This window comes from Mus musculus, chromosome 10 (assembly GCF_000001635.26).
Source record: "Mus musculus strain C57BL/6J chromosome 10, GRCm38.p6 C57BL/6J".
Classification (NCBI taxonomy): domain Eukaryota; kingdom Metazoa; phylum Chordata; class Mammalia; order Rodentia; family Muridae; genus Mus; species Mus musculus.
In genome coordinates, this window is record NC_000076.6 from 89,589,858 (window position 1) to 89,615,158 (window position 25,301).

Below are 25,301 nucleotides of genomic sequence, written 5' to 3' on the forward strand. Positions count from 1 at the left end.
TACTCATCACAGAGGTACCAGTATCCAGACTATGCTGTCTCTTCCCAACCTCTGCTTGCTGTCAAGCCTGAAGCTAGTCAGGCATCTACCTCTGCCTGGCTGCAGTTCTTTCTCTTGAAGAAAGGATTTTTTTTTTTTTTGGTTTCATAATGATTAGTTTTTTTCATTATCAAAACCTCCCTGAGTCACAGGAGGTAACCTAATATCAAAACCTCCCTGAGTCATAAACAACCATTGCTACTGCTACATTCACCATTATGGAAAAAAAAGGCTGGTCTGAAACTTAGCCTCAGTGTTCTTTCTGCCACCTAAGGAGGAGGTTGTTGCATTTATTTATTTGGGGGGAGGGGTCTAGTCATAGCATACATGTTGAGGTCAGAAAACACTTTATAGGAACTGATTTATTCCTTCTACGGTCTGAGTCCTGGGAACGAAACTCGAGTAATCTGACTTGAGCATAAGCACCTTTAGCTATGAGCCATCTTGCTAGCCCACAATGTGTAGGGGGCAGTGCTGATGTCAAGGTACTGTTGCCCAATTGGTTCTTGATCTGTCAGTAAAGAAAGCCATAGGCTAATTGCTGGGTGGAAGGTACAGTCGTGACTTCCAGGTTCCGGGAGGGAAACGGGATGCAAGGAAGGGGGGAGGGAGTTCGACATGCTTTGGAGAGAGGAGAACAAAGCAACCATGTGAGGTAGTAATACACTGTGACAACTACAGGCAGGTGGTCAGGAGAGTTTAACAACTGGTGTTTAGGGCAGGTGGGAGAGATTGAGATAAGAAATTGGAAAGGGCATGCCTCTTCAGGCGGGAGATGATAGTAGCACCCAGCAATTGTGCCAAGAAGGCAAGTTGAAAGTGAACAACTGTGTGTATGTGTGTCTTTTATTTGAGGATTCAAGGAAAACTGGGAGGGGGCTGGTAGTACAGCCCCTTCTCAGGGCAAAGGCAGGTAGAGTGTAAAACTGCACACAATAACAATGAATAGTTTATAAAGAGAAAAACCCACTCCATTGAATCTTTTTTTACCTTTGAACTAATATTCGATGTTTGCATTAGCTTCAGAAACACTCGCAGACTAGATAGAGCTATGGATTTTAAAAGCGGGTTAATACATCTTTGATCCTTACTAAGAAGAAATTAGACTATTGTATGACCTTTGGTATGCTGTGTCATAGAACTGTTATGAATGGTGAGAGCCATTTTAATTATTTCATCATGCAAAATCACTCTCAGTTGGATCAAGACAGGTAAAGTTCAAGGACCTGGGGAGCATTTGTGCATTTACCTTACTTATTGCAAATCCAAAGACCTCCTCAAAGTAAGCTGGCTGACTTATCAGGAGCAAATAGAAGGTCCAGCTTCTACAGAAGTTTGCCACAATGATGGCATAGACAGGCAAGGATGTGAAAAACCTTCTCCATGGTGTGTTGAATTTCTAGGGAGTAGAAAAGACCATGAAATTTTGAGCAAAGGCGCCAACATCTTACTTCTGTAAGAAGGCATAGAGAGCATGAGGTCTTTGTGCTCAGATAAGCACTAGAGAAACCAGGCATATTAAGCACACAGACTTTTCTCTTCAGCAGAAGGGATGTATATACCTGTTTCCCATCCAGAAGGCTGGGAGTAGACACAGTTAATAACGTGGTGACCTTTGCTAGCTGTAGGGCCAGACCTCACCACAATCTCCGAGACTATGATGCTTATCAAAGACTCTCCCTCCATAGACCATCCTTATGGGAGATGTCATATGTACTTTATAGCCAGGTAACCTCTACACTATCTGTATGACTGAGACCACAACAGATCCTAGACCCTTAAGCTATAGAACACATCTCCACAGTAGAAATCACATGTACTTTTGCAAAAGAGTCTCGATGTCATCATGCCTTAAGCTTTAGTATGCATGTGGGATTGAGATCATTGTTACCAGGGACTTTTTTTCCAAAAGTGTTCTGTACTTAAATATTTCTAACATAAATGGCCCAGTGTCAGACTCTAGAGGTTAGAACCCACACTGGCTACTGAACTGTCCTGAACTGAATTTCCTTCTTGCTTTTGCATGGATCATTCCTCTGCCAGCTAGCTGTAGCTTTTGCAGGTAGTACAGTCACAGAAACACATACAGGAAAGAGATCAGAGCCTACCTTCTGCCTGTACTTACGCTCAGACTGGCCAAGTTGGCCCCTTCTCCTATGCTTGTCTCTATGTAGGTCCTTTCTGCATTGGATATTGTTGGGTGAGCTGCCGGGCACTCATAAGCCTGCAGCAGCCAAAACATATACCAAATAATCCCAAACATACCTGCAGACAAACAACCAAAAGGTTCAGTGGCATGGCCTCACTGGCTTCCATCTCTATAATTGTCCAGGTTTTCCCCAAAATATTTGTATTGTTTATTGGGGAATTTCACATAATACACCCTGATCACACTTTCCAGTCCTCCCAGATCTGCCTCCCCATCCTTGTCACCCAAAACACACACACACACACACACACACACACACACACAAGAAACAAACAGAAAAACAAACAAAAGAAAATCCCTCAAGTCTTATTTATACTGGCCATATTCTTCCTAGAGCATGACCAAACTCCCAGTGGCCAACCCATTAAAGAAAACTGAGTTCTTCTCCATACACACACACACACACACACACACACACACACCAGAAGCCATCAACTGTGGAGAGCTATAATTCAGCATCCCTGTCACCATGTTTAAGTGTTCTCTTCAATGGCTTCCTGTCTAGACTGTTATATATATATATATATATATATATATATATATTCATTAAGAAGTATCTTGTTGATTTTCATCTTGTTCACTGAGATCTAACACAAGGCAATATTCTGCTTTTCAAAATGCCAAGTTTATTATAAGCATTAAATTGATTGTAAATGTTCCCATTTTGACAATGAACTGAGTTTTTGTATTTCTATTTTCACACAGCATGCCCTTATATAGTAAATATATATCTGCGTCAACACATGAGCTCATGAAACCAAACCACTCACCGTAGATGTAAAAGACAGAGGCCCAGCCAATGTACTGCACCAATACCCCTGCAAGAGGCATAGCAACAACTGCCCCAGCATAGGAACCTGCAAGCACAAAAGATTGAGGGACACCAGCCAATCACCATTCAAGGCTTGTTAGTCCAGGCAGAGTGTGTGTGGCGAAGTCCAAGTCAGATGTCTCCATGACAACAGTCTGGGATTCCCAGTGAACGTTATTGCTGTTAACAGCTAAAGCCACATTTCTTCAACTGAGCTATCTACCCCAGCCCCCAAGCACACCTTAAAACAGAGCAACCATGAAAGGAATGTCTTCAAGATGCTCTTTAACTTCACTGAGAGACACATTCACAAATTTGACAAAGTTTTTGGGGGCATCACAGTTTAGAATTTCTTGAGCAAACAGAATCCAGAAATGAGAAAAGTAGAAAAGAACAATTTTAGTGCAGCCAGGCCCAGTGTTGGATGCTAAAGACAGCAACTAAAGAAACCTAGAACCTGCTTGCAGAGCGCCCAGGGCCTTACCTAGATGCTTTTGTAGTCTTTTCTTAAGTAAAAGAACACACACACACATGCACACACACATACACACACCATACACACACATGCACACACACACACAATTTAGGAAGCAGTTGGATTCCAGGATGGCAGGACAACTGTCTCCATCCACTTCCTAAATAGGTACACTTTAAAGATCATTACTACTGAATAACAACTATAGGAGACCAATGTTTTAGGCGATGGGGATTCCTACACTGGGCCCAAACAGACCAAACTAAAAATCAAAATGGAGTCACAACGTCCAGAGTTCTACATCGCCAAGGCAAAGCTAAGCTGTTTAGCAGATTTCTTTTAAGAAGCCAGGAAAAAATAACAGGCTAGTTTCTTCTTGGGTGTGACAACAGACTTCTGAATATCCCTGCCTTGATCCTTACAATAAATGATCCTTGATCCTTAAATAAATGATGCAACTGGGCTGTTTTTCTCTTCTCTTGGGTCTTTGCCTTGCTGCCGTGCACAGGAAGTCACTAAAACGTTCTATCTGCTTTTCAGTCTCAGTTTCTGCCCATGAGCTAATCTCTCCCACTTGGCCCTTTTGCAACAATCATTCTGTCGTAGGAACTGAACTGTCGATGATTCTAGAAAGAAAAAAAAAAGCTAGTTGAGATCTTTAAACTTAGACCTCGGTGATTTTGTCCTTTGATGTTTCTTGCTTTGTAAATACTGAACTTGTGGACTTGTGTGAGGATATCCGTCTTGTCTGGAGAAGATGGTGGGGACTGGAGATGGTCACCTGGATTCCCTATCTGCTGCAGCTCCTGGACATCTGCTAGGGAAACTAAAGCCCTGTACATTTCCGGTAATTGCTAACAGAATGGAAAAGTCCCTCTCTGTGATTCCCCCTGGGTCCTGAAGGAGACAACTATGTGGCTCCTTTAAAAACAGCAAGCAACATGAAGCGAAAGACCATTCCTCAAATCAAATCCAACTCTAAGACAGATCTTTATGGAGTGGGTGTGGCTCTTGGGGTTGGGGGTTGGGGGAGGATAGGAAAATATCACACCTGCCTAAGCTTGGTCTTATCTCTAAGACCAGTGCTGCCAGGCCCTGGAATGTGATTGTGAGATATGAGGAAGTAGAAAGACTCATTCAGAGATAAGATAGGAATGAAGTCTCCGCCTCATGGGTAGTATAAGGGTAAACTAGGATGTGTGTTCCAGGATGCTCTGTAAGCTGGAAATGGCCACCTGAATGCCAACTGCTAATGCTTTTATTGTGTACAGAATAGCAAAAGCACACGTTTCATTTTTGAAACCGGCTATTATGTAGCCTAGGATGGCCTTGAATTCACGTATGACTTTGAACTATTGATTCTCCTGTCTCCACCTATCAGGTGATGTGTCACCACATCTGTTCTTAGATGGTATCGGGATAGAACCCAGGTCTTTCTGAAAACTAGGCAAAGGCTCCCACGAGTGAGCTACAACCCCAGTTCTGAAATGCATGCATTTTAAAGCTCAGAATTCTTCACAGCAATAAAGCAAATTAGACATTAGCAAAGAAATCTTTCCTTCCTTCTCTTTCTATCTGTCTTTCTATGTCTGTCTCTTTTTCACACTCTCTCTGTGTGTGTGTGTGTGTGTGTGTGTGTGTGTGTGTGTGTGTGTGTGTGCCCTCTGCCCCATGTAGCAGGAAGGCAAAGTTCCCATGATACAAAAGTGTCCTTGAAACAGAAAATCAGAAAGAATGATCAGTTACGACACATGCTGCATGCTAAGTACTGGGCCAAGCATTCTAAGCCTTTGTTTTGTATTCCACTTCTTGCAACCTGATGAGGGAGATATCGCTCTTATCCCTCATTCTATAAGAAAAAACAAGTCTGGGAAGCATGACTTGCCTATGGTGCCAGGATGTAAGACCCGAGAGGAGATCTTACTCTGTGGTTTTGCAACCCTGCCTCCTTCATCATCAAATGCCAACAATCAATCCCCCCACTGTAAGAAGCATTCTTGGGGCTGGAGAGGTGGCTCCTCAATTAAGAGCACTGATTGCTCTTCCAAAGATTCTGAGTTCAATTCCCAGCAACCACATGTGGCTCACGACCATTTGTAATGGGATATGATGCCTTCTTCTGCTGTGTCTAAAGAGAGCAACAGTGTGTCCACATACATAAAACAAATAAATCTTTAAAAAAAAAAAGCATTCTCTCCCTGGAGAAACTCTAAGTGACCCAAACTGCTTACCCTACCTATCAGACTCTCCTTCATCTTCAGCCACAGCTCCAACATCATCTCCTATCTGCACTCACAGGCACTTGGGCTTCTTCCAAGTGGGACACCCAGCCCTCAGACTACCACAGAGAGCAGAGTGGACGTCCACACCCATGTGCTAACCACTGAGGACAGACAAAGCTGGCAGAGAGTGGTGTGCCATGGAGAAGAAATGAAGATGATGCTGAGTGGAAGAGACTCCTAGCTGTTCTCACTCACCACATCAACTTCATCTCTCCTCCCCAGTTTCCTCAACTCTAACCTGTGACCCCATACCTTCTAGAGTCAGTCTCTCCTGACTCCAGTATCTTTTGTGACTAAGAATGAATTAAGCTCAAGCTCAAGCTTAAATTTCTCTCTAGTGACATTTGTCCCTCAACTGTTCCTTGAAAGGAAGCCACACCTTAGCTGGGAAATGTAATGAGGCCTACAACCTTGACCAGGCAGCTTTCTTCGAGTCGAGCCATTTTAAAATCAGGGCTATAAAACCACTCTGAAAGCGAGGAGTGCCTGCTTACCACTCTCATTTTGCTGGCAAATCAAAATGAAAGGTCCTGCCCACCACCTGTCATAGAAAGTCAGGCCAAGGGTCACACCACCCGCTGTCAGTGGGGCGCTCTGGCACCTTCTGGGGTTGATTGTAGCTTTTCTAGGGTGGGCCCCTTCCTCTATAATAAACATTTACAGATAAAATGCATTTTAAATGAATGTTCTATCTGTACTGCTGCCTCTGATTTCTCTCCCAGGTCTGTACTGGGATAAACCCTTCCAGACCCTGATTCCTCTAAGCCATGCATAGAAGAGATGTCGTGGGATGAGACAACCTCCTAGTTTTATGAAGGTTTGGGGGATTTGAATCCAGATCCTCATGCCTGTGCAGCAAGTGCGCAGAACTTGAAGTCAGCTCATGCCTTGGCGTAGTCGTAGATACCCATCTACTTTTAGGTAAGATGAATGGACCCCACTTCATTTTTGATGTGGAATACAATGCCACATCATTAATTAAGTCGGTGATACTTTGTACGTGGTAGTTATGTGTAGTAAGGAAAGTCCACATCTTGAGCCAAGTGGAGTCAGCTCAGCTCCGTGGCCGAGGGTCTTTACAACCCTCATGAAAAATACGATTTTGTGTATTTTCATTGTGAAATTAAGGGGGAGGCAGAGCTTGGGAATCCCATCTCTTCTATCTTATAAATACTTATTTTATGTGCATAGGAGAGGTACACACTAGGCATGGAACAGGAGTGGAGGTCAGAGGACAACTTCTGGAAGTTGGTCCCAGGGATTGGACACATCTATAGCCCAGGACAGCTCAGTGAGCTGTAGACCCAGCACCATCAACTGCTCACCTTAGGGATTCTGTCAGATGAGGAAAAAAAGTTCTTTTGAAGATTCTTAGTAGACTTTGAAGTTACTTGAAGCCAAAAACATTCCATAAACAACTTATAATTTTTTCCTTTATTTTTATTAGATATTTTCTTTATTTACATTTCAAATGTTATCCCCTTTCCTGGCTTCCCCTCCGAAAAACCCCTAACCCTTCCTCCCTTCCCCTGCTCACCAACCCACCTACTCCCACTTCCTGGCCCTGGCATTCCCCTACACTGGGACATCAAGCCTTCACAGAACCAAGGGCCTCTCTTCTCATTGATGTCCCACAAGGCCATCCTCTGCTACATATGCAGCTGGAGCCTTGGGTCCCTCCATGTGTACTCTTTGGTTGGTGGTTTAGTCCCTGGGAGCTCCTGGGGTTCTGGTGAGTTCACATTACAACTTATCACTTTAACACACTTACCACAGAAGGAAGTCGTGGCTAGACGGCTTCTCTCCAGGGGAGGCGCCCACTTACTCCACATCCCATGGCAGGCAGGGTAGGTCACACCCTGGCAGAAAGATTAAACATTGATGATCACTTCTTATTCCAATTTCTTTTCGTGTTTAAAAAAATGCAAATATTGCTGCCTCACAAAACCACAGTACAAAAATATAATTTGTATACATTGCCAAATACAAAGCCTGTGTCCCCTCTATCTTTTTATGTTGAAATCAGATCCCTGTTGGTATAGTGTTTGAATATGGATATTGTGGGGTAACAAGGGCACAGAGAAGGAGGCCTCATGAGTGGAATTGGTGTCCTTACAGAAGAGACTCTGGTAGAACAGTTGCTCCCTGTGAGAGGAGAACACAGATATGACCGTCAGTCTAGAACCAGTAAGCAGGCCCTCATCGGTCACTGAATATGTTGACAGCACAGGACCTGGACTTCCCAGCCTCCATAACTGTGAGAAACAAGTGCTTGTTGTGTGTAATACTGTATTACTGACACCCAAACAGATTTTTGAAGCCATTGAATCACATAATGTAACTTATTTTGATTCATCAGAAATCCTGATGTTCAGGATTCAAACATAAGGACCATGGAGAATCCAAAAGATGTCTTATATTTATGATATTCTATTTCATAATATTTTATGATGATATTATATTTTATCTTATATTACACATTATGAAAGACTAATTTGTAGGAAGTGACTTCCACAATCAACCTAGTTGTCCCCTCATTTCCAGGCACAGAATCTGAGGCTCCTATTTGTTAAGGGTGGGTCTTAACCTTGGTTGTCACAGCTACAAATGTCACATACTTTCTGCCATATCAGGGGCTATGGACATATAGCATATGTCCTTCTATAAGAGAATTAAAGTTGGACTGATGTCTCAACAGCAATCTAGATCTCTTTTTCTTTTCTTCTTATGAAGAGTAACTCGGAACTGAACATGGGGCCTTGCATGTGCTAAACAAGTATTCTATCACTATTACAACCTTAGTCCCTTTGGAGTTTTATTTTGCAGTGGGGCCTCACTAAGCTTCCCAGAAAATCTTGAAACTTGAGATTCCCCCTGCCTCAGCCTCTTCAGTAACTGAGATAACACATCTGCACCACTGAGCCCAACTACACTCTTAACTGTAAAGAAAGTATCTCTCCTACCTCCACCAGACCCTGCAAAATCCTCACACCCATGACACAGCCGTAATGCACCCTCGCCGCAGAAGGGATAAACATGTTCAGAGTTGATGTCAAGAAGATGGCGGCTCCAAAGACCCTAGAGGATCAAAGCACTGCATTATTGTCCAGGATGACATTGGCTAAATATTTAGATCCTATGATGGTGGCTTTCAAGCATCTTGACCTTGGCCCCTAAAATTACATTTCAAATTAAGCTTGGGAGGTGACACTTCAGTCAATACAGTGTTTTCAGGCAGCATAAAGACCTGAATTCAATCCTGCATAATTCACATAAAAAGCCAAGTGCCATGTGAGCTTGTAAGTGCAGCCCTGGAGAGATGAGAATGGGAGAATCTCTGGGATTTGCTGGCCACACAGTTTAGTTCAATCAGTCAGCTCTGGGTTCAGTGAGAGACCCTGTCTCAATAAAATAGGGCCGTGGTGTGTGATTGGAGAAGGCACTTGACATCAACCTCAGGCCCTGACACACATGCACCTGCACTTGCATGTGTGCACCCACACATGTGGTGTGTGTATGCGTGTGTGTGTGTGTGTGTGTGTGTGTATGTATATATATTTTTTTTCATATTACCACCCAGCACATACATGCACAAATGTAAATGAGACCAGTTTTAGAAACCAATACTTACTCTCATAGGCCATATATTCTGATGTTTCGTTGTCTTTAGTCCCTTTAATTACATTCCCTTCTGTTCCTCTCTTTTTCAAATAAAAATCCCATTGGTGAATCACTATGCTGATTTCACAACCATGTGAGTTGTGATTTCAGAGATGGGAGAAAAAAGCTGCCTTGCAAACTTTGATCTCTTTTACAAAGTTGACTCATACACTGTCTCGTGACAAATATCCTGGCAAGGACCTGGAGATTTGACTCACTCGTTTTCTGCAATATGATCCAGACTACAACATCTTCCTCAAGTGAGCACTCTCTTCATCAAATGCTAGTAGTGGCGGAAAACTCACTTCCTTTAGTGACAGTCCACCCTGTTCTGAAGAGTTAGCTCCTCCGACAACTGCTGGGTCATTTAAGAACATTGAAAGCATCCCGTGGTCTGAAGCCAAGTCCTCAGTGCTCACACGACAGCACTTCTATTGTGCTGCTGATGTTCGCGTAAACACGTAGGAGTACCAACCAACACTGCTCTAAGCCACAACTTAACCTAGTGTTTCATTTCTCAGATGAGGAAACTGAGCCCCCAAAAGGGAAGTGAGTCGATGGTTTTGTTCCCCAGTTTGCCAGGGAGGGGTCGTGAACTGCTTCCCCAGACTCTCAAATAATTACTCTGTTTACAACACCACTTAATGCACTACAAGGTAAATTATATTGTGAGGGGGAAAGAAGCAAATCCAGAGAGACTCTTAACAACAAACAGCGCCATGGGGGATCAATATCTCCAAATTGCATCTGCCTGTGTGGCTCTCGTGTTCCTCTCTGCTCCCCTACCCTGAGAATAAATACAGAGATCGAATAAAGGCACAAGGCCCCAGGATAACCTGGGCAGGATTTGTCATGTCCATCACTCTTACCTGCTAGCAGCAAACTTGTTTGAAATGAAGCCACCGGGAATTTGTGTCACAATATAACCCCAGAAAAAAGATCCATGGATCAGGCCCACCGTCTCTGGGTCCCAGTTAAACTGCGCTGTCTGGAAACAAGAATCAGATGCAACTGTGTTTAGGGGACAGCTGATACCAGGTGTCACCACCTCCCCTTTCTGGTAAATTTCTGGAAGACACCTTGAATACTTGGGTTGCAGCAGTGGTAACATGGACCAAAGGAGTCTCTGGCCTTACAAATTTACCTTCTGGGGAGAGGGAAGAGATGCACAAATTTAAGTATACACACATACCATACTTGTGTAAAATGTGATATTCCAAAGGGCCATGTGTGCTAAGAAGAAAATGAAACAGGTTGTGAAAGAAACAAAACAAAACAAAAACAAAAAATAAAAACAAACAAACAAAAAACAAGCTCTGGACTTAGCATGAGATTTCCTGGGTTGTTCAGATATCAGTGTAGTGACAGCCTAACGATAACTACAGTCTTAAGTCTTTCAAGCCCTTCTTTTTCTTTTTTCTTTTTTCTTTTTTACTTTCTTTTTAAGAGCTACATACATAGTCTAGTAGTTAAAGCACTCACCTTACATTAAGAAGGCCCTATGCTTAATCTCCAAAAACAACAACAACAACAACAAACAAAAAACAAACAACAAAAAACAGCCCGGGCAGTGCCTTTAATCCCAGCACTTGGGAGGCAGAGGCAGGCAGATTTCTGAGTTCGAGGCCAGCCAGGTCTATAGAATGAGTTCCAGGACAGCCAGGGCTATACAGAGAAACCAGGCAGCATGCTGCCTGGTTTCTCTGAATATCAAAAAAAAAAAAAAAAAAAAGCAAAGTTATCATTGTATGATCAAATGTATTTTGCTAGGGATATACCTTAGTGGTAGAGTGACTATCTTGCTTGTGTGAGACCCTAGATTTATTTCTCAGGATAAATAAGGAACAAACAAATCCTCTTTTGTCATTGTTTTGAGATAGGGTCTCATTGAGTAACCCACACTGACCCCAAATATGTGATCCCCCAGCCTCAGACTCCTGCGTATTGGGGTTAGAGGTGTGTACTGCCATGTCTGGCCGAGTCCCAAGTTTTTTTTTTCTTTTTCTTTTTCCTGTTTTTTAAATTTCTTTTCTTTTTATTCTTTAATCCTTTTCTACAATCCAGACTTCATCCCTCTCCCAGTCTGCCCCCAACTGCTCCCCATCCCATACCTCCTTCCCCCATATCTACAAGAGAATGTCCCTAAGCCCCAACCCCTACCCCACCAGGCCTCCACACTCCCTAGACTCCCAAGTCTCTCAAGGGTGTAGGTTCATCTTCTCTCATTGAGGGCAGGCCAGGCAGTCCTCTGCTGTATATGTGTCATATCAGCTGGTATATGCTGCCTGGTTAGTGGCTCGGTATCTGAGAGATTTCAGGGGTCCAGGTTAGTTGAGACTGCTGGTCTCCCCATGGGGCTGTGCTCCTCCTCAGCTTCTTCCAGCTTTTTCCCCAATTCAACCACAGGGGTCTCTAGCTTCAGTCCATTGGTTGGATGCTAGTATCTGCATCTGACTCTTTCAGCTGCTTGTTGAGCCTCTCTTGTTGGGCAGCCATGCTAGGCTCCTGTCTGAAAGCACACCTAAGACAAAACCCATTCTACCTCCTTCACCCAGCTGCTGCCAGCAACAGCATCTTGTCCTCTGAGCAGATGATGCTTCTGTCATCTTTGAAAGAACTGATACCTGACAAAGCACACCAAGACCTGCTAAGAAGTGACTTTCAGCATCACCTGACCCTACTGAGTAATAAGCACGAAAAGACAGCTTGAACAGAAACTTCACCAAATAAAACAAGCAAATGGCTAATAGTCATACAGATAACCACTGGGAAATTGTAAAGATCACTAACATTAGGGGAAATAGAATCAGCTCATCATATCTATCAGGATGGCGTGTATATCCTCTCACAGGTGTGTGTGTGTGTGTGTGTGTGTGTGTGTATGCTACTGATGGGAATGCAGGATGGCTCCATCGCTCATGAAAGCAATATAGAGTTTTCTCACACAGTTAAAAACAGAGCTAAAGATTTAACTAGAAAAGACTCAACACTTATGCTTTGGAGTATTTATCCAAAAAGATATCAGAATCTCAAGGACATCTGTAATCCCACAGTCACAATATCTGAGATATGGAAGCAAGCTGGATGCCCACTGACAAATAAACTTGAACAGTGTGATGTGTCCTTTCGGTGAAAAGAAAAGATATTACATAACACTCAACAACCTGGATAAGGTTAGGACACAGATGCCAAGAGAAATAAGCCAGCCATAGAAAAACCAATGCCGTATGATCTTTCTTACATGAAGTACCTGAAATAGTCAAATTAATAGAATTCAAGAGGGCATGGTGATTCTTCAGGGGCTGGGAGGAGGGAAATGGAGAATTACTAATCAATGGGTAAAATATGCTCATCTGTCTAGTGAATAAGCCTTGGAAATCGGTACTGCACTTACAGCTAATGATAGATGTTTATCAAGAGGGTTGCTTTCAATTGGACCAGCTAGCACAGGCCCGTAGTCTCAGCTGAGAACTCAGAAGGCAGAAGCAGGAGGATCAAGTGTCAAGGCCTACTCAGCCTACAGGGTGAATTCAAGGCTAGCCTGGGCAACTTAGTGAGACCCTGTCTCCAATAAAGAGTGATATATATATATATATATATATATATATATATATATATATATATAACCAGAAATATAGCTTGGAGGTAGAGTACTTTATCTACCCAAAAGCATACCCATGTTGAAACCCTGAAAATGTTCCTTTATTTAGAAAACATGTGTTTGCCAATGTGAAAAAGCCAAGGGTCTCAAAATGAAATATTCAGAGTTAGCCAACTAAACCCTTAATCAAAGAACAGGTATCCTTAAAAGGGAGAAGGCCGAGGGTTAAGATACCACGTTGCTGGTCATGCTGTCTTAGGATGCTTATGTGGGTACTTAATAGAAGCACTCTTGTTTGGTCTGCAAGAAGGCCTTTTCTTTTCAATACAGTAAGGGACATAAGGGTTAACAAAAGACTGCTACATGTGCTGTTTTCTATTGTCCTGTTCAGCCTCCTTCTGAGAGATTTCTGTTTCCCCAGCCATAGGATATTCCCCCTCTGTCTACCATAGCTGATGGAACTAGAATAGAGAGCTGAGCCATGGGATCACAGGATTTAGTCATGGGGGCAGGAAGAAGCCACGGTAAAAAAAAACAGAAAGCAGTCTGTCAGGAGACATGGAAAGCTGGAGCAGACAAGAAGATGCAAATGAGAGAGCCTGTGATACCAACAAGCTGGAAACCTTAGCAAAGTATTCTCCAGGTCCCCTGGGATAAAGCAGAGTCTACATCTCCCATGGGGGCCCTTTTCCTGTCTCAAGAACTCATAAAGATGCCTTTCCCAGGTTGGTAGAGGGCATTCTAGACCTCAGTTCCCCATCTACAAGATAGATCGATCATCCACACAAACTACCCCACCCAACCTGCTGTCTGCTCTTCACTTTCATGAGATTCCACTTGAGTCTTCTGCAATCCTGGTTAGTCTGAGTACCTCTCACTGAACTTCTATTCTTTGCAACCAGCAATCCCTGGCCAGGACACAAGGATGCCTTTTCCAGATCTAGGAGCTAATGAGCAGTGATGTTTAAAAGCAGGTCTGGAGAATCCTAAAGTCCATCACTGAAACCCTGCAAGACTCGTGGATAGTGAGAAATCATTGCAAAGTTTCTCAACCTTCCATTGCTCTTTGCTTACCATATGCCAGCTACTAAGGACCACAGTTGCTTTAACATATCAGTGTGGGGAGAGAAGTGCCAAGGTCGAATGCAGGGCTTTACCTATGCTAGGCACTTTTCCACTGAGCTTTAACCTAGCAGTAACTCATGGCATTAAGCTGAAAACGTGACTATCCACACATCAGCTAAACCATCCCTCACACCACTTGCAGGAAGCATGCCACATAGGTCTCTTCTGTTCCTGGTACTTATCCAGCTCCTCAAATGAGGCTTCCAAAAAAAATCTCAGCGTAAAATAACTATGTTTTCCCATGAAGCAAAACACAGAAACAGAAATGTCAGCCATCCAGAGCCCTGTCACCCTGTTGGTCACACTCACCTGATACCTAACTTATTCTGTGTGGACAAGAGAGGAACAGTAGGCCATAAATTAATTTTGCTTGCTAGAGCATGTACATTTGTTGTTTGGTTTGGGTTTGGTGAGTTTTTTATTCTTCTTATTCAGGAGGTACTATTTTAGGTTTATGTTTTCCCTTTTATTTCTCTTTCTTTCTTTGGTTATTTTTTTGAGACAGGATCTCGCTAACCTGGTTTGTCTTTGAACTCACTATTTAGTTAAAGCCAGCCTGAGCTCAGCCCTGCTCCCCTGCCTTGGTCTCCTGAGTGCTAGGATTATAGGTATAAGCCACCATATCTAGTTCCTAAACTCCTACCCTTGGCACCAGACAGAATGATACAAAGCATATTTTAGATCTTAATCAGACCCTCTAAGCAAAGTCAGAGGAACTGGAGAGCACACAGGAGCACTGATCCTTCCCTTTACCAAAACGTCTTTTTTATATGCCTTAAATCACACTGTTGACCCGTTGTATTCTCAGGCAACAAACAAATGTGAACATTGTCCCTTTTGGACTTGTCTCTGCAGGCATGTTCTTGTCAGCTAGCCTTGTTCACAAAAGGCTGAAAGAATGCATGTGAGGCACATCTGAAACCCCACCCATAGTCTTTATTTTAAAGGCATCAATGTCCTCTCCCTCTATCTTGCCTCCTTCCTCCATCACCATTCCCCAGACTACACAGGCTATCTTTCTCAGCCAGGCTCAGCTGAGCCATCAAAAGCAGACTGAAGCGTCTCCATGGTGCAGTTTCCCTCCAACAGAACAATCTCTTAGAAAGAAAGGGGAAAGCCTGCGTGCCAGGTAAAGACCTCTTTTTCATGAACTGATACCAAACGTCCCCAAGGCAGTCCTTGGCAGGAGACTATTCTAGGTGATACTAACAGATGTGACATCAAAGAGGAGAAGACTACTGTGTTGTCAGCTGAGGAAATCGTACCCCATGTCCTCGCCTCAGAGTCACACAGAACTCAGGAACAGTCCAGGCTTCATGTCACACAATGTCTTCTTATGAAACCCTGTAAGCACAACAGCCACAGCTTCCCTGACGCTAACATGGGAAACTCGGATCTACGCATGCGTGTAAACACAGGCATCCAGAGAACCATAAGATGAACAATCTCTACCACAGTCAGTTCTGAGTGTGTGTGTTCAGTTCAGTGAACCAGACAGTTTTGGGGTGAGTTGCTTTGGTGCACGTTTCTAGAACACTCCTTTCCCCTGGAATTCCATAACAGTGGGCAATTTTCCAATTTTCAGTAGAGTGTTCTAATAAACCATAGAGAAGTCAGTATTTTTCTCTTTATTACCTGCTGACTGAAAGTTAGAATGTCTGTGAATATAAGCATAGTTTAAAAACATGGTAATATCAGTCCCACAACTGTGTCATGAGGGAAAAGCCAGAAACACATTCAAATTACATTATAGTTGTTGCCATGATCTGAAGCTATTGTTTATACTTTAATCTTAAAATTGTAGCAATTTCAGGCACTCTGCTAGGTTTTGCCATCTGATGTACTAGTAAAGAAGTCCAGGTTTCTACACCATAAATTTGACTTGTAAACTTATTCTACACTTTAATATAATTGCCTTCCTGTGTAATCCTTTTTTCTATTAAACTAAGAATTTCAAACATCGTCTTTGACCAAAGGTTCACATCAACTTGTCCACAGGGATCAAGGGGGTTCATAGCACACACATACACAAAAAGTGAGGATCTTATGTCCCTAACACATCATGGTTTGTCTGTCTGTCTGTCTGTCTCTCTTACAGATCTTTACATACAATGTTCCCTTTTTTTTTTTTCTAAAGGTTTTCCATCCTGCCCCACCAAATATATGTCTGTCTGAGCCATCACTTTCTCTGGAAAGTCACAATACCAAAATCATAGAATACCTACTACTAGAGGAGCCCAACAATTTAGTACAGCCATACTCACATAGCAGCTGGCACACCAGTTTGTCACTTATGCTGTATGTCTCCTGGAGTCCAAGGTCCCAGTTGGTGTTAGTAAGCATTCTATCTCTATCCCCATGTCCTGGACCCAGAATGGGGTGTCACTCTGTGTGTTGTGTGTTTCTTACATCAATCAATGAATGGCTCTGTTTGCTTTTTCACAACTATCATGCACACACACACACACACACACACACACTCACACACACACCCTCTTGCTGTAGCTCCATACTGACCTGAATTTCTGGTTTCCCATCCACATACACAGTGCTATTGTTGACCATTTCCACAATGGCCACTCCAAGGTTGCACCGAATCCCAAAGGAAATGCAGAAGCCGAGGCCGCTCATGACAGCAATGATGTACCGTTTGGGGATGCCGCAGCAGCTGCAGTCACAGATGTACCGCTTGGGGATGCCGCAGCAGCTGCAGTCACAGACAGGGCGATGTGCTCTGGACGTCTGCACGGGCCTTCCTTCTTCATTCAGCTCAATGGCATCTTCCTCTTCATTGGTCCCATCGATTTTTCTTCATCACCAAAGGAGCAGGCAGAGAATAAAAGCCAGTATTCAAGGTGAGGCAAGATGTACAAAGTATAAATAAAAATGGCACCAAGCAACAAAAAGAGGAAAACCTACAGAGGGGCTCAGCTTGCGCTGTAAAAGTTACTATCATCATTATCGTCATTGAAGTAGAGAACTATGACTAAAATTACTAATGCTTTGGGTATTGTGTTGGAATTTCATAGGTATGAAATCATCCAAATCGGCTGGGGTCAGCGGCGTGCGACTCTGACCCCAGCACATGGCAGGTGAGGGCAGGAGGGTCTTAAGTATAAGCCTGAACACCACAGCAAGTCTGATTCCAACCTGGACTGCAGAGTGAGGCACTATAGACAAAGGGAAAATGCCTCTTACATTTCATACAGAGCCAGTGAGGTGCAGTACCCCAGTGCCGTTTATAGAAGAGAAGATCTCATTTGAGACAGTGTGCGAACCCAGATTCAGAGTCTGTGTCCTTAACAGTACACCGTACAGAATCCCTGCTGAAAGAGAGATGGGACAACATCATGGTGTGGCCCAACCAACTGTTATGGGAAACCTTTATTTTAGAGTTACTTGAAGCTTGTGAAGATTATATCCAAGTGGGGGGGGGGAACCACTTGCAGGTTATCTCCACCAATTCCTATAGGTTCAAGTGATGGCATGTCCTTGTAGCTGACTACCTTCTTCTCAAGCAATAAAAGTAATTGAGCAAACTACGCAGTGTCAAGTAAGAAAAGAGAGTTGTTTGTGTAGTGGAGCGATGAATCGGTAAGTAAAGTGTTTGTCATACAAATATGAGGACCCTAGTGTGAATCCCCAGCATCCATACAAAATCAAGAAATTGTAGAGCATGTCTGTAACTATAACATTAGGGTAGGGAATAAAGGCAACCTAGACAAACTGATGACTCCCCCCCCCCCCATCCCCTTCATTGAAGACTCTATCTCAAAAATAAGGCGGAGGAACGACAAGAAGCTGCAGAAGGGAAAAGTACTATCCAGGCAAGTCTGAGGACCTAGGTTTAGTCCCCAAGTCCCACAGTAGGAGGAGAGAACCAACTCCCCTTACCTTCACATGCACACAGTCGCATGCATGTGCATACACACACGTGCACACAAACTCTAACAATCATAATAAATAAGTAAACAGAACAAAGGACAAAGTGGATAGTGGTTGAAGAAGACACTCAAAATCAACCACTGACCTCCACTCCCACACCACACCTAGGCACACTTGTACACACATACACACACACACATATGTACACACACATACAACACAAAGAAGACCTATTTATATCCTGTGACACTGTAACCCTTCTGAGTATGATTCTCAGTTTTCATACAAATTAGATTAATATAAGTAGCTAATATAATTGTTAACAAAACAGTTAGTTTATAAAAAAAAAAAAGTACTTTCCTTTCCCTCCTAGTCCATACAGAAGGTAATTTTGGCAGCTTCTTTTGATAAGGTTTAGAGCACATATACAGAAAAACATAGTTCTTAGATTCCGATCAGCCCAGCAGACTTGTACTAAGCAAGCACCTGCTACATGCCAGACCCTGTGCTGCTGAGAAAGAACAGTGATGGATGTGGTATGCTCTCCACTCTCCTCCAGCTTCTATGCTGGTAGGGAAAGAAGATGCACACATACACGGTCATAGTCATTAGACGAAGCCTTGTACTGTGACCCGAAACCCTTCTCCCTAACCTGGCTCCCTTCCCTCTCTGTCCACAGACAGCAAGTGGTCTAGATGCTCCCCAGACATGCCCCACTGCCTCCTCAGTTTCCCTCAGCATGTGTGTCCTATGTCTGTCTAGTCCTGTCTTTCAGTCTGCTGCCTAGAGAACCCAAATGTACATAAGCGTCCTCTTGTACACACTCCCTGCTAAGACATCCTGAGACCAACACAAGCATCCTCTTCTACATAGTGCATGCGAAAATACCCTGAGACCAACACAAGCATCCTCTTCTACATAGTGCATGCGAAAATACCCTGAGACCAACACAAGCATCTTCTTGTGAATGGTACCTGCTAAGACATCCTGAGATCAACACAGGAGCATCCTCTTGTACACAATACATGCTAGGACATCCTGAGATCAACATGAGCATCTTCTTGTTCATGGTACCTGCTAAGATAGCCTGAGACTTTCCCAAGAAAATGCACAACAGTATGGAGGTCACAGGAGTAATGTAAAAAGGGTAATGATCCCCATATGAAGAAAGGGGGGCTCTTTGAACAACAGGATCTAGAGCTGGCTAATCTGAAGCCACCTCCCCATAATAGAGGCAGAGACTGAGTGAACAGAGCAACGAAGACACTGGGTACTAGGTCCAGTCTCCCTTACTGAGCTAGCACTTTGAGACCACAGAGTCAGAAGCAAATGTGGGTCCTAGAGAAACCTCCTGAGCTGTGTGTGAGGCATTTGCTCACCCTGGATGGAGGTGAGGAGACATCAAAGTGATGAAGGTTTCATTTTTATCAGGTAAGGAATAAAAAATTCAGATTGATTTATTTCAAAAATATTTAAATAATGGGAGGGTGTAGTATAGTGAGGAAGCACATGCCTGGCGTGTACAAGACTGTGGGTTTCATCTTCTATGCTAGAAAAAACAAACAAACAAACAAACAAACAAAACAGAAACATGCCAGTGATACAGTTAAAACTTAAATTTGCCAGGCCGAGTTAAACATGCCTTTAATTCCAGGACTCTGAAGGCATCCCATGCCACTGTGAGACTTGGTATTCCTCTCTTTGGATGTTCATCATGTTGAAAGTTAGAGATTTCAAATTTGTTTTTTTGTCTTCTTCAGAGTAGAAATAGAGAATAAATCCCCCCACATCATGCTTGTGTGCACAAATGAATGAAGACCTGCCCTACCTGGTGGGCAGAAGCCCTCACCTCGTCTTTGTTCCCAGGGCTGTTAGCACAACTCATGTAGACAATGAATCTTCATTCAACTGAATGGAATTGGGGGTCAGGGGTCAGCCCACACATTACTCCAGACTTGCTGTCCTTAGAGAATATATGAAGGATGGAGGGCACACTTGGTCACAAATAAAGGAGAAAAAAGAATTCTTTTCTTATGAAATTGAGGGCTTTAATTATTCATAATAGCTATTTAGACCACTCTGGCATCTCTCCATGCTTGCCTGTGGTTCTTGGTTTAGCTCAGAGAATCTTCGTTCTTTCCAGGGTGACAGCCAGCATTGTTGTTTCTCCAGATATAGAAAGCTGCAGACTGTGGGCTGGGGCCTTTTACACACTAAAGGGTTCCTTCCATTGTTCATACGTATGATTGTCTAGTAAGAGCCTCAGCCCCAGGGTCTGGCTGAGAACATAACCTGGGAAGTCTTCAAGCGTTTTCAGAACAGTTAGCCTGTCCGTGAATCCAAATGCCCCACGGACTATGGAGAGGGTTTTTCACTTGAGAAGAAACAAGCTCAATGTGGGTCACGCGCAGTGAGCAGAGCCCACAGGTCACTTTATGAGTGCTTAAACTCCACTCACTTGCCAGTGTTGGATTAGTATTTATGGTGAGATTCCAAGTCAGATGGAATAAGTCCTCTCAAGACTGTGCTGTGAATTAAGGGAGAATATACATGTACTGGCTGGGTTTGTATGTCAACTTGACACAAGCTGGAATTATCACAGAGAAAGGAGCCTCCCTTGAGGAAATGCCTCTATGAGATCCAGCTGTAAGGCATTTTCTCAATTAGTGATCAATGGGGGAAGGCCCATTGTGGGTGGGACCATCTCTGGGCTGATAGTCCTGGGTTCTATAAGAAAGCAATCTGAGAAAGCCAAGGGAAGCAAGCCAGTAAGTAACCTCCCTCCATTGCCTCTGCCCCCAAGTTCCTGCCCTGTGTGAGTTCCTGCCTGTCCTGACTTCCTTTGTTGATGAACAGCAATGTGGAAGAGTAAGCTGAATAAACCCTTTCCTCCCTAACTTGCTTCTTGGTCATGATGTTTGTGCAGGAATAGAAACACTGACTAAGACAACATATATAGATAGATAGATAGATATGTGTGTGTGTGTGTGTGTAATTTGTATTATAAATATATAGTTTCATATTTATATTTTATATTATATACATTATTGTATATTGTATATTTATATATTATAATACATGTAATATGTTATATATAACATATATATATACACATTATTTATATAGTACAGTTGGAGTAAGAGGCAATCTAAGCCTTGAAGTTTATAACCTAGTCCTGCTTCCTGCTTCCTGCTTCCTGCTTCCTGCTCCATGTCTGTTTCCTGTTTTACCCAGATGTGAACAAGCAGCCTCATTCTCGGACTTCTACAGCCATAATCCACTCTAGCCCCCAAGCTTTCCCTACCATGCTAGACTATACCTTCAAGCCAGGACCCAAAATAGAACTCTCCTCCCTTTAAATTGCTTTTCAGTGAGTATTTGGTTACCCACACCAGTGGTTCTCCACCTGTGAATCACAACCACTTTGGGAGTCAGATGACCCTTTCACAGGGGTCTCCTAAGGCCATCGGAAAGCACAGATATTTACATTAGGATTCAAAATGGTAGCAAAATTGCAGTTATGTAGTAGCAAAAATAATAATAATAATTTCACTGTTGGGGGTCACCCCAAAGTGAGGAACTGTTTTAAAGGGTCATAGTGTTAAGGAGGTTGGGGAACACTGGTCTTCACCCTGGAGTGTCTCTAAATGTCTTCTTACAAAAACACTAACCATACACAATCACACTGGATTAGGATCCACCATAGCATCCAATGATTTCAGAGTTCGGGGGTCAGTCCATGATGTTTTGTAGTTTTTCCTTTCCTGCCCTGTCTTTCAGGCAGACTTGCTGGCTCCTGCCCCAGTACAAGTTTTAGTCTCTGTGCTGTTATCCTTGTTAATTCTAAAACCTTAGGTCACTGGTGACACACCAACAAGTTCAGCAGTCACAGCTGGCATGCATGATGTGTGTGGAGAGAGTATTTTTGAAATCTGGATTAATTTCCAGAATTTAAAAATCGTAGTTTGGTCTAGAAATTAATGGAGGCTTCGTTTCTTTTGAAACTTTTGAAGACCTAGTGTTATTAAGTCCACACTCTCTCCTGGCTACAGATGCCTCTCCCTTTTGCTACAGTCCCCACCATTCCTTATTGCCACATTATACTTCCAGTTAAAAGTCAAAAGGAAAAAATACATTTTTACCCATGTCATTATGAAAAATAGAAAAATAAAAATCCTAGTTAGTAGCAAATAAATTCAGTAATAGAAGAAGAAGAAGAAGAAGAAGAAGAAGAAGAAGAAGGAGGAGGAGGAGGAGGAGGAGGAGGAGGAGGAGGAGGAGGAGGAGGAGGAGGAGGAGGAGGAGGAGGAGAAGGAGAAGGAGAAGGAGAAGGAGAAGGAGAAGGAGAAGGAGAAGGAGAAGGAGAAGGAGAAGGAGAAGGAGAAGGAGAAGGAGAAGGAGAAGGAGAAGGAGAAGGAGAAAAGAGAAGAAGAAGAAGAAGAAGAAGAAGAAGAAGAAGAAGAAGAAGAAGAAGAAGAAGAAGAAGAAGAAAGAGGAGGAGAAAAGAGGAAGAGGATGACTGACACAGGCAGGAGGAAGGACAATGCCAATGGTGGCTGTCCAATGGAGAGGCAGCTGTTGCCCTACGGGCACAGTCAGAGGACTCACAGCAAACCATAACTGGCATCAGCAGACATGGCCAGGGTGATGTCGCTCCTTCTAGAACAATCTAGTGGCATCACATAGTATGTTCCCCTCCTTTCCTTCTGCAGGTCCAGCATCCAGGCTTGACCCTGCCTTCCTAACTTCCTGTCCACTTTATCCATCAAATACCCTTTATCCATCTGTTGATTGTAACTATGCCCTTTGAGTGGTGCATTGTGCTGCTCCGAGGAAACCAAGAGAGCTTCTATTTGTTAGTACATTACATATGTCTATGTCCAAAGTTGAAACATGACCTTCTGCAGGTTCTTTACATAGTATGCCTAAACCAAGCATTTAAAGAATTTAGCTGTTATAAATATGTATTGGAGAATTTGGAAAAATGTATAAAAAAAAAAACCCTTTAGACCTGAAAATAAAGCCAGGGACAGTGGCCTGCACCTATAATAACATCTACTCGAAAGACTAGTGTAGGAGAACTGAGCCTAGGACTTGGCAATAGAGGGAGATTTGGTGGGGGTGGGATGCAGGTACTAACATTTGAACCTATAACCCCAGCTACCCAGAAGACTGAGTTTGAAGTCAGCCTTGTCTCAGAAACAAAGCAATAAGAAACTTCCAGGACTAGCCCAGAGCCCTAGAGTAGAGCACTCGTTTCACAAGAACAAGGACCTGGGTCCATCTACTATGAAGAGGAGGAGGAAGGAGAGGGTGGGAGGAATGAGAGAGTAAGAGGAGGAGGGGGAAGGAGCTGGGAGGACGGTGGTTAGAGGCGAAGAAGGAGAGAGGGTGGGTGAGAGGAAAGGAAAAGAAGAGGAAGTGGAGAAAGATGAAGAAGAGGAAAAGCAAGGATGAGAGAGGAGAAAAGAACAGGAAGGGAAGGGCAAGGAGGAGGAGTGGGGGAGTGGAGGAGAGAGGAGAAGGAAGATAGGAGAAGGGAGAGACGTGGGAAAGAAATGGGAATCTATCTCCTGGCTATGGTTAGAAAAGAGACCTGAGAGTCCAAATCTTAAAGGTTCACATCTGGGCCCTGCCTCCTGAGGTGCATCTTAGAAGCAAATCCCAGTGGGGAGATCTATGAGGTTACATGGTGATTTGTAGTCACAGACCTGCCGGACCTTCCAGAGAATATCGCAGTGGTCCATTATGACAAGTGGATAAAGTATTTTATAGAGCTCATTAGCAAAATGATGCCAATTACTCATAAAATACACGTCCTTCTGAGTATGACAAATAGATGCTTCAAGAATTTATAGGTGTGTACACACACGCATGTAAACACACACACACACGCACTTGCACACACACACAAACTTGGTTCAGGCATTCCAGAATACTCCCTCCCAAGTAAAGGAAATATTGCTGTACTCAGTATTTTCTACTATTTAAAGACATACAAAGCCTAGTGGCCTTCTCTGAGCTTTGGACACACAGTATTGAATACTAGGGAATATTGTTCTGACATACTTATTCCATGATACAATCTACACACTGAAAACTGTTAATTTTAGGTAAGATCCAAAACCAAGAAAGTGTCCCACAACTTATCCAGGATACAGTAAAAGCCATATGCTGCTGGAAACATATTATCTAGCACACCTATGGTTCCATAGGAGGGAAAGTATCATATTAGCTCCCTAACAAAATCTCAATGAACAACAGCATGCATTCTAGAATGAGGCCATGCCTCTCTAGTAGATAAGGCCCAGCTCCTGGCATGCAACTGAGTGGGGTGGGGCAGGGCAGGGTACATAGACCACCTCATCACAGAATATCAAGAGACAATGTAGTCAAAAGTAGCTTTCATGAGCTGGCATGATCAAAGCTGTGAAAACATAATGTGGGAGGCTGGAAAGATGGCGTGGTGGTTTGAGTGAGAAGTGCTCCCATAGGCTCAGATATTTGCCTGCTTAGTCCCCATTTGGTGAAACAGTTTGGCAAGAATTAGGAGGTGTGTTCTTGATGGAGCAGGTGTGACACTGGGGGCAGGCTTTGAGGCTTTAAAAGCTCACACCAGGCCCAATTACTCTCTCCCTCTCTCTGTCTCTATCCCTGTCTCTCTCTGTCTCTCTCCTTCCCTCCCTCTCCCTCCCCTGCCCCTCTCCCCATCTCTCCATCTCTCTCTGTCTCTTCTCTCTTCCCCTTCCCTATACTCCCCCTCCCCATCTCCCCCATCTCTCTTTTTTCCTCTCCTTCTCCATCCTCCTCCCCTCTCACTCTGTTCGTCTCTCTTTCTCTCTCCCTCTCTCTCTCTCTCCCTCTCTCTCTCTCCCCCTCTCTGTCTCTCTCTCTGTGTCTCTCTCTGTCTCTGTCTCTCTGTCTCTGTCTCTGTCTCTGTCTCTGTCTCTCTCTCTCTCTCTCTCTCTCTCTCTCTCTCTCTCTGGCTGCTGCCTATAGATCAGGATGTAAATCTCTCAGCTACTGCTCCACCACCATGCCTGTCTGCATCCCACCATGATAATCATGGATTAACCTTGTGAAACTGCAAGCAAGACCCTAGTTAAATGCTTTCTTTTATAAGAGATGCCTTGGTTATGGTGTCTCTTCAAAGCAATAGGACAGTGACTAAGACAACAATGGGAATGAGTAAGTCTGAAAAAAAAAAAAAGATG

At 43.4% G+C, this 25,301-nt stretch overlaps 1 protein-coding gene across 2 annotated transcripts in view; it reads right to left on the reverse strand.

Moving 5' to 3' along the window:
• The window catches only part of Slc17a8 (solute carrier family 17 (sodium-dependent inorganic phosphate cotransporter), member 8), a 47,230-nt gene that overhangs the window by 15,838 nt on the left and 6,091 nt on the right, over positions 1-25,301 (reverse strand). The window contains exons 2-8 of one of the 2 annotated variants that reach the window (NM_182959.3): positions 16,720-17,011; positions 10,346-10,464; positions 8,780-8,894; positions 7,588-7,675; positions 3,019-3,105; positions 2,165-2,304; positions 1,289-1,438 (exon numbers count right to left, since the gene is read on the reverse strand). In NM_182959.3, the coding sequence (NP_892004.1) occupies positions 1,289-1,438; positions 2,165-2,304; positions 3,019-3,105; positions 7,588-7,675; positions 8,780-8,894; positions 10,346-10,464; positions 16,720-17,011 (991 nt within the window). Of the gene's footprint in view, positions 1-1,288; positions 1,439-2,164; positions 2,305-3,018; positions 3,106-7,587; positions 7,676-8,779; positions 8,895-9,694; positions 9,959-10,345; positions 10,465-16,719; positions 17,012-25,301 lie in introns of those variants that run through there. The other variant, NM_001310710.1, reaches the window with a different exon arrangement.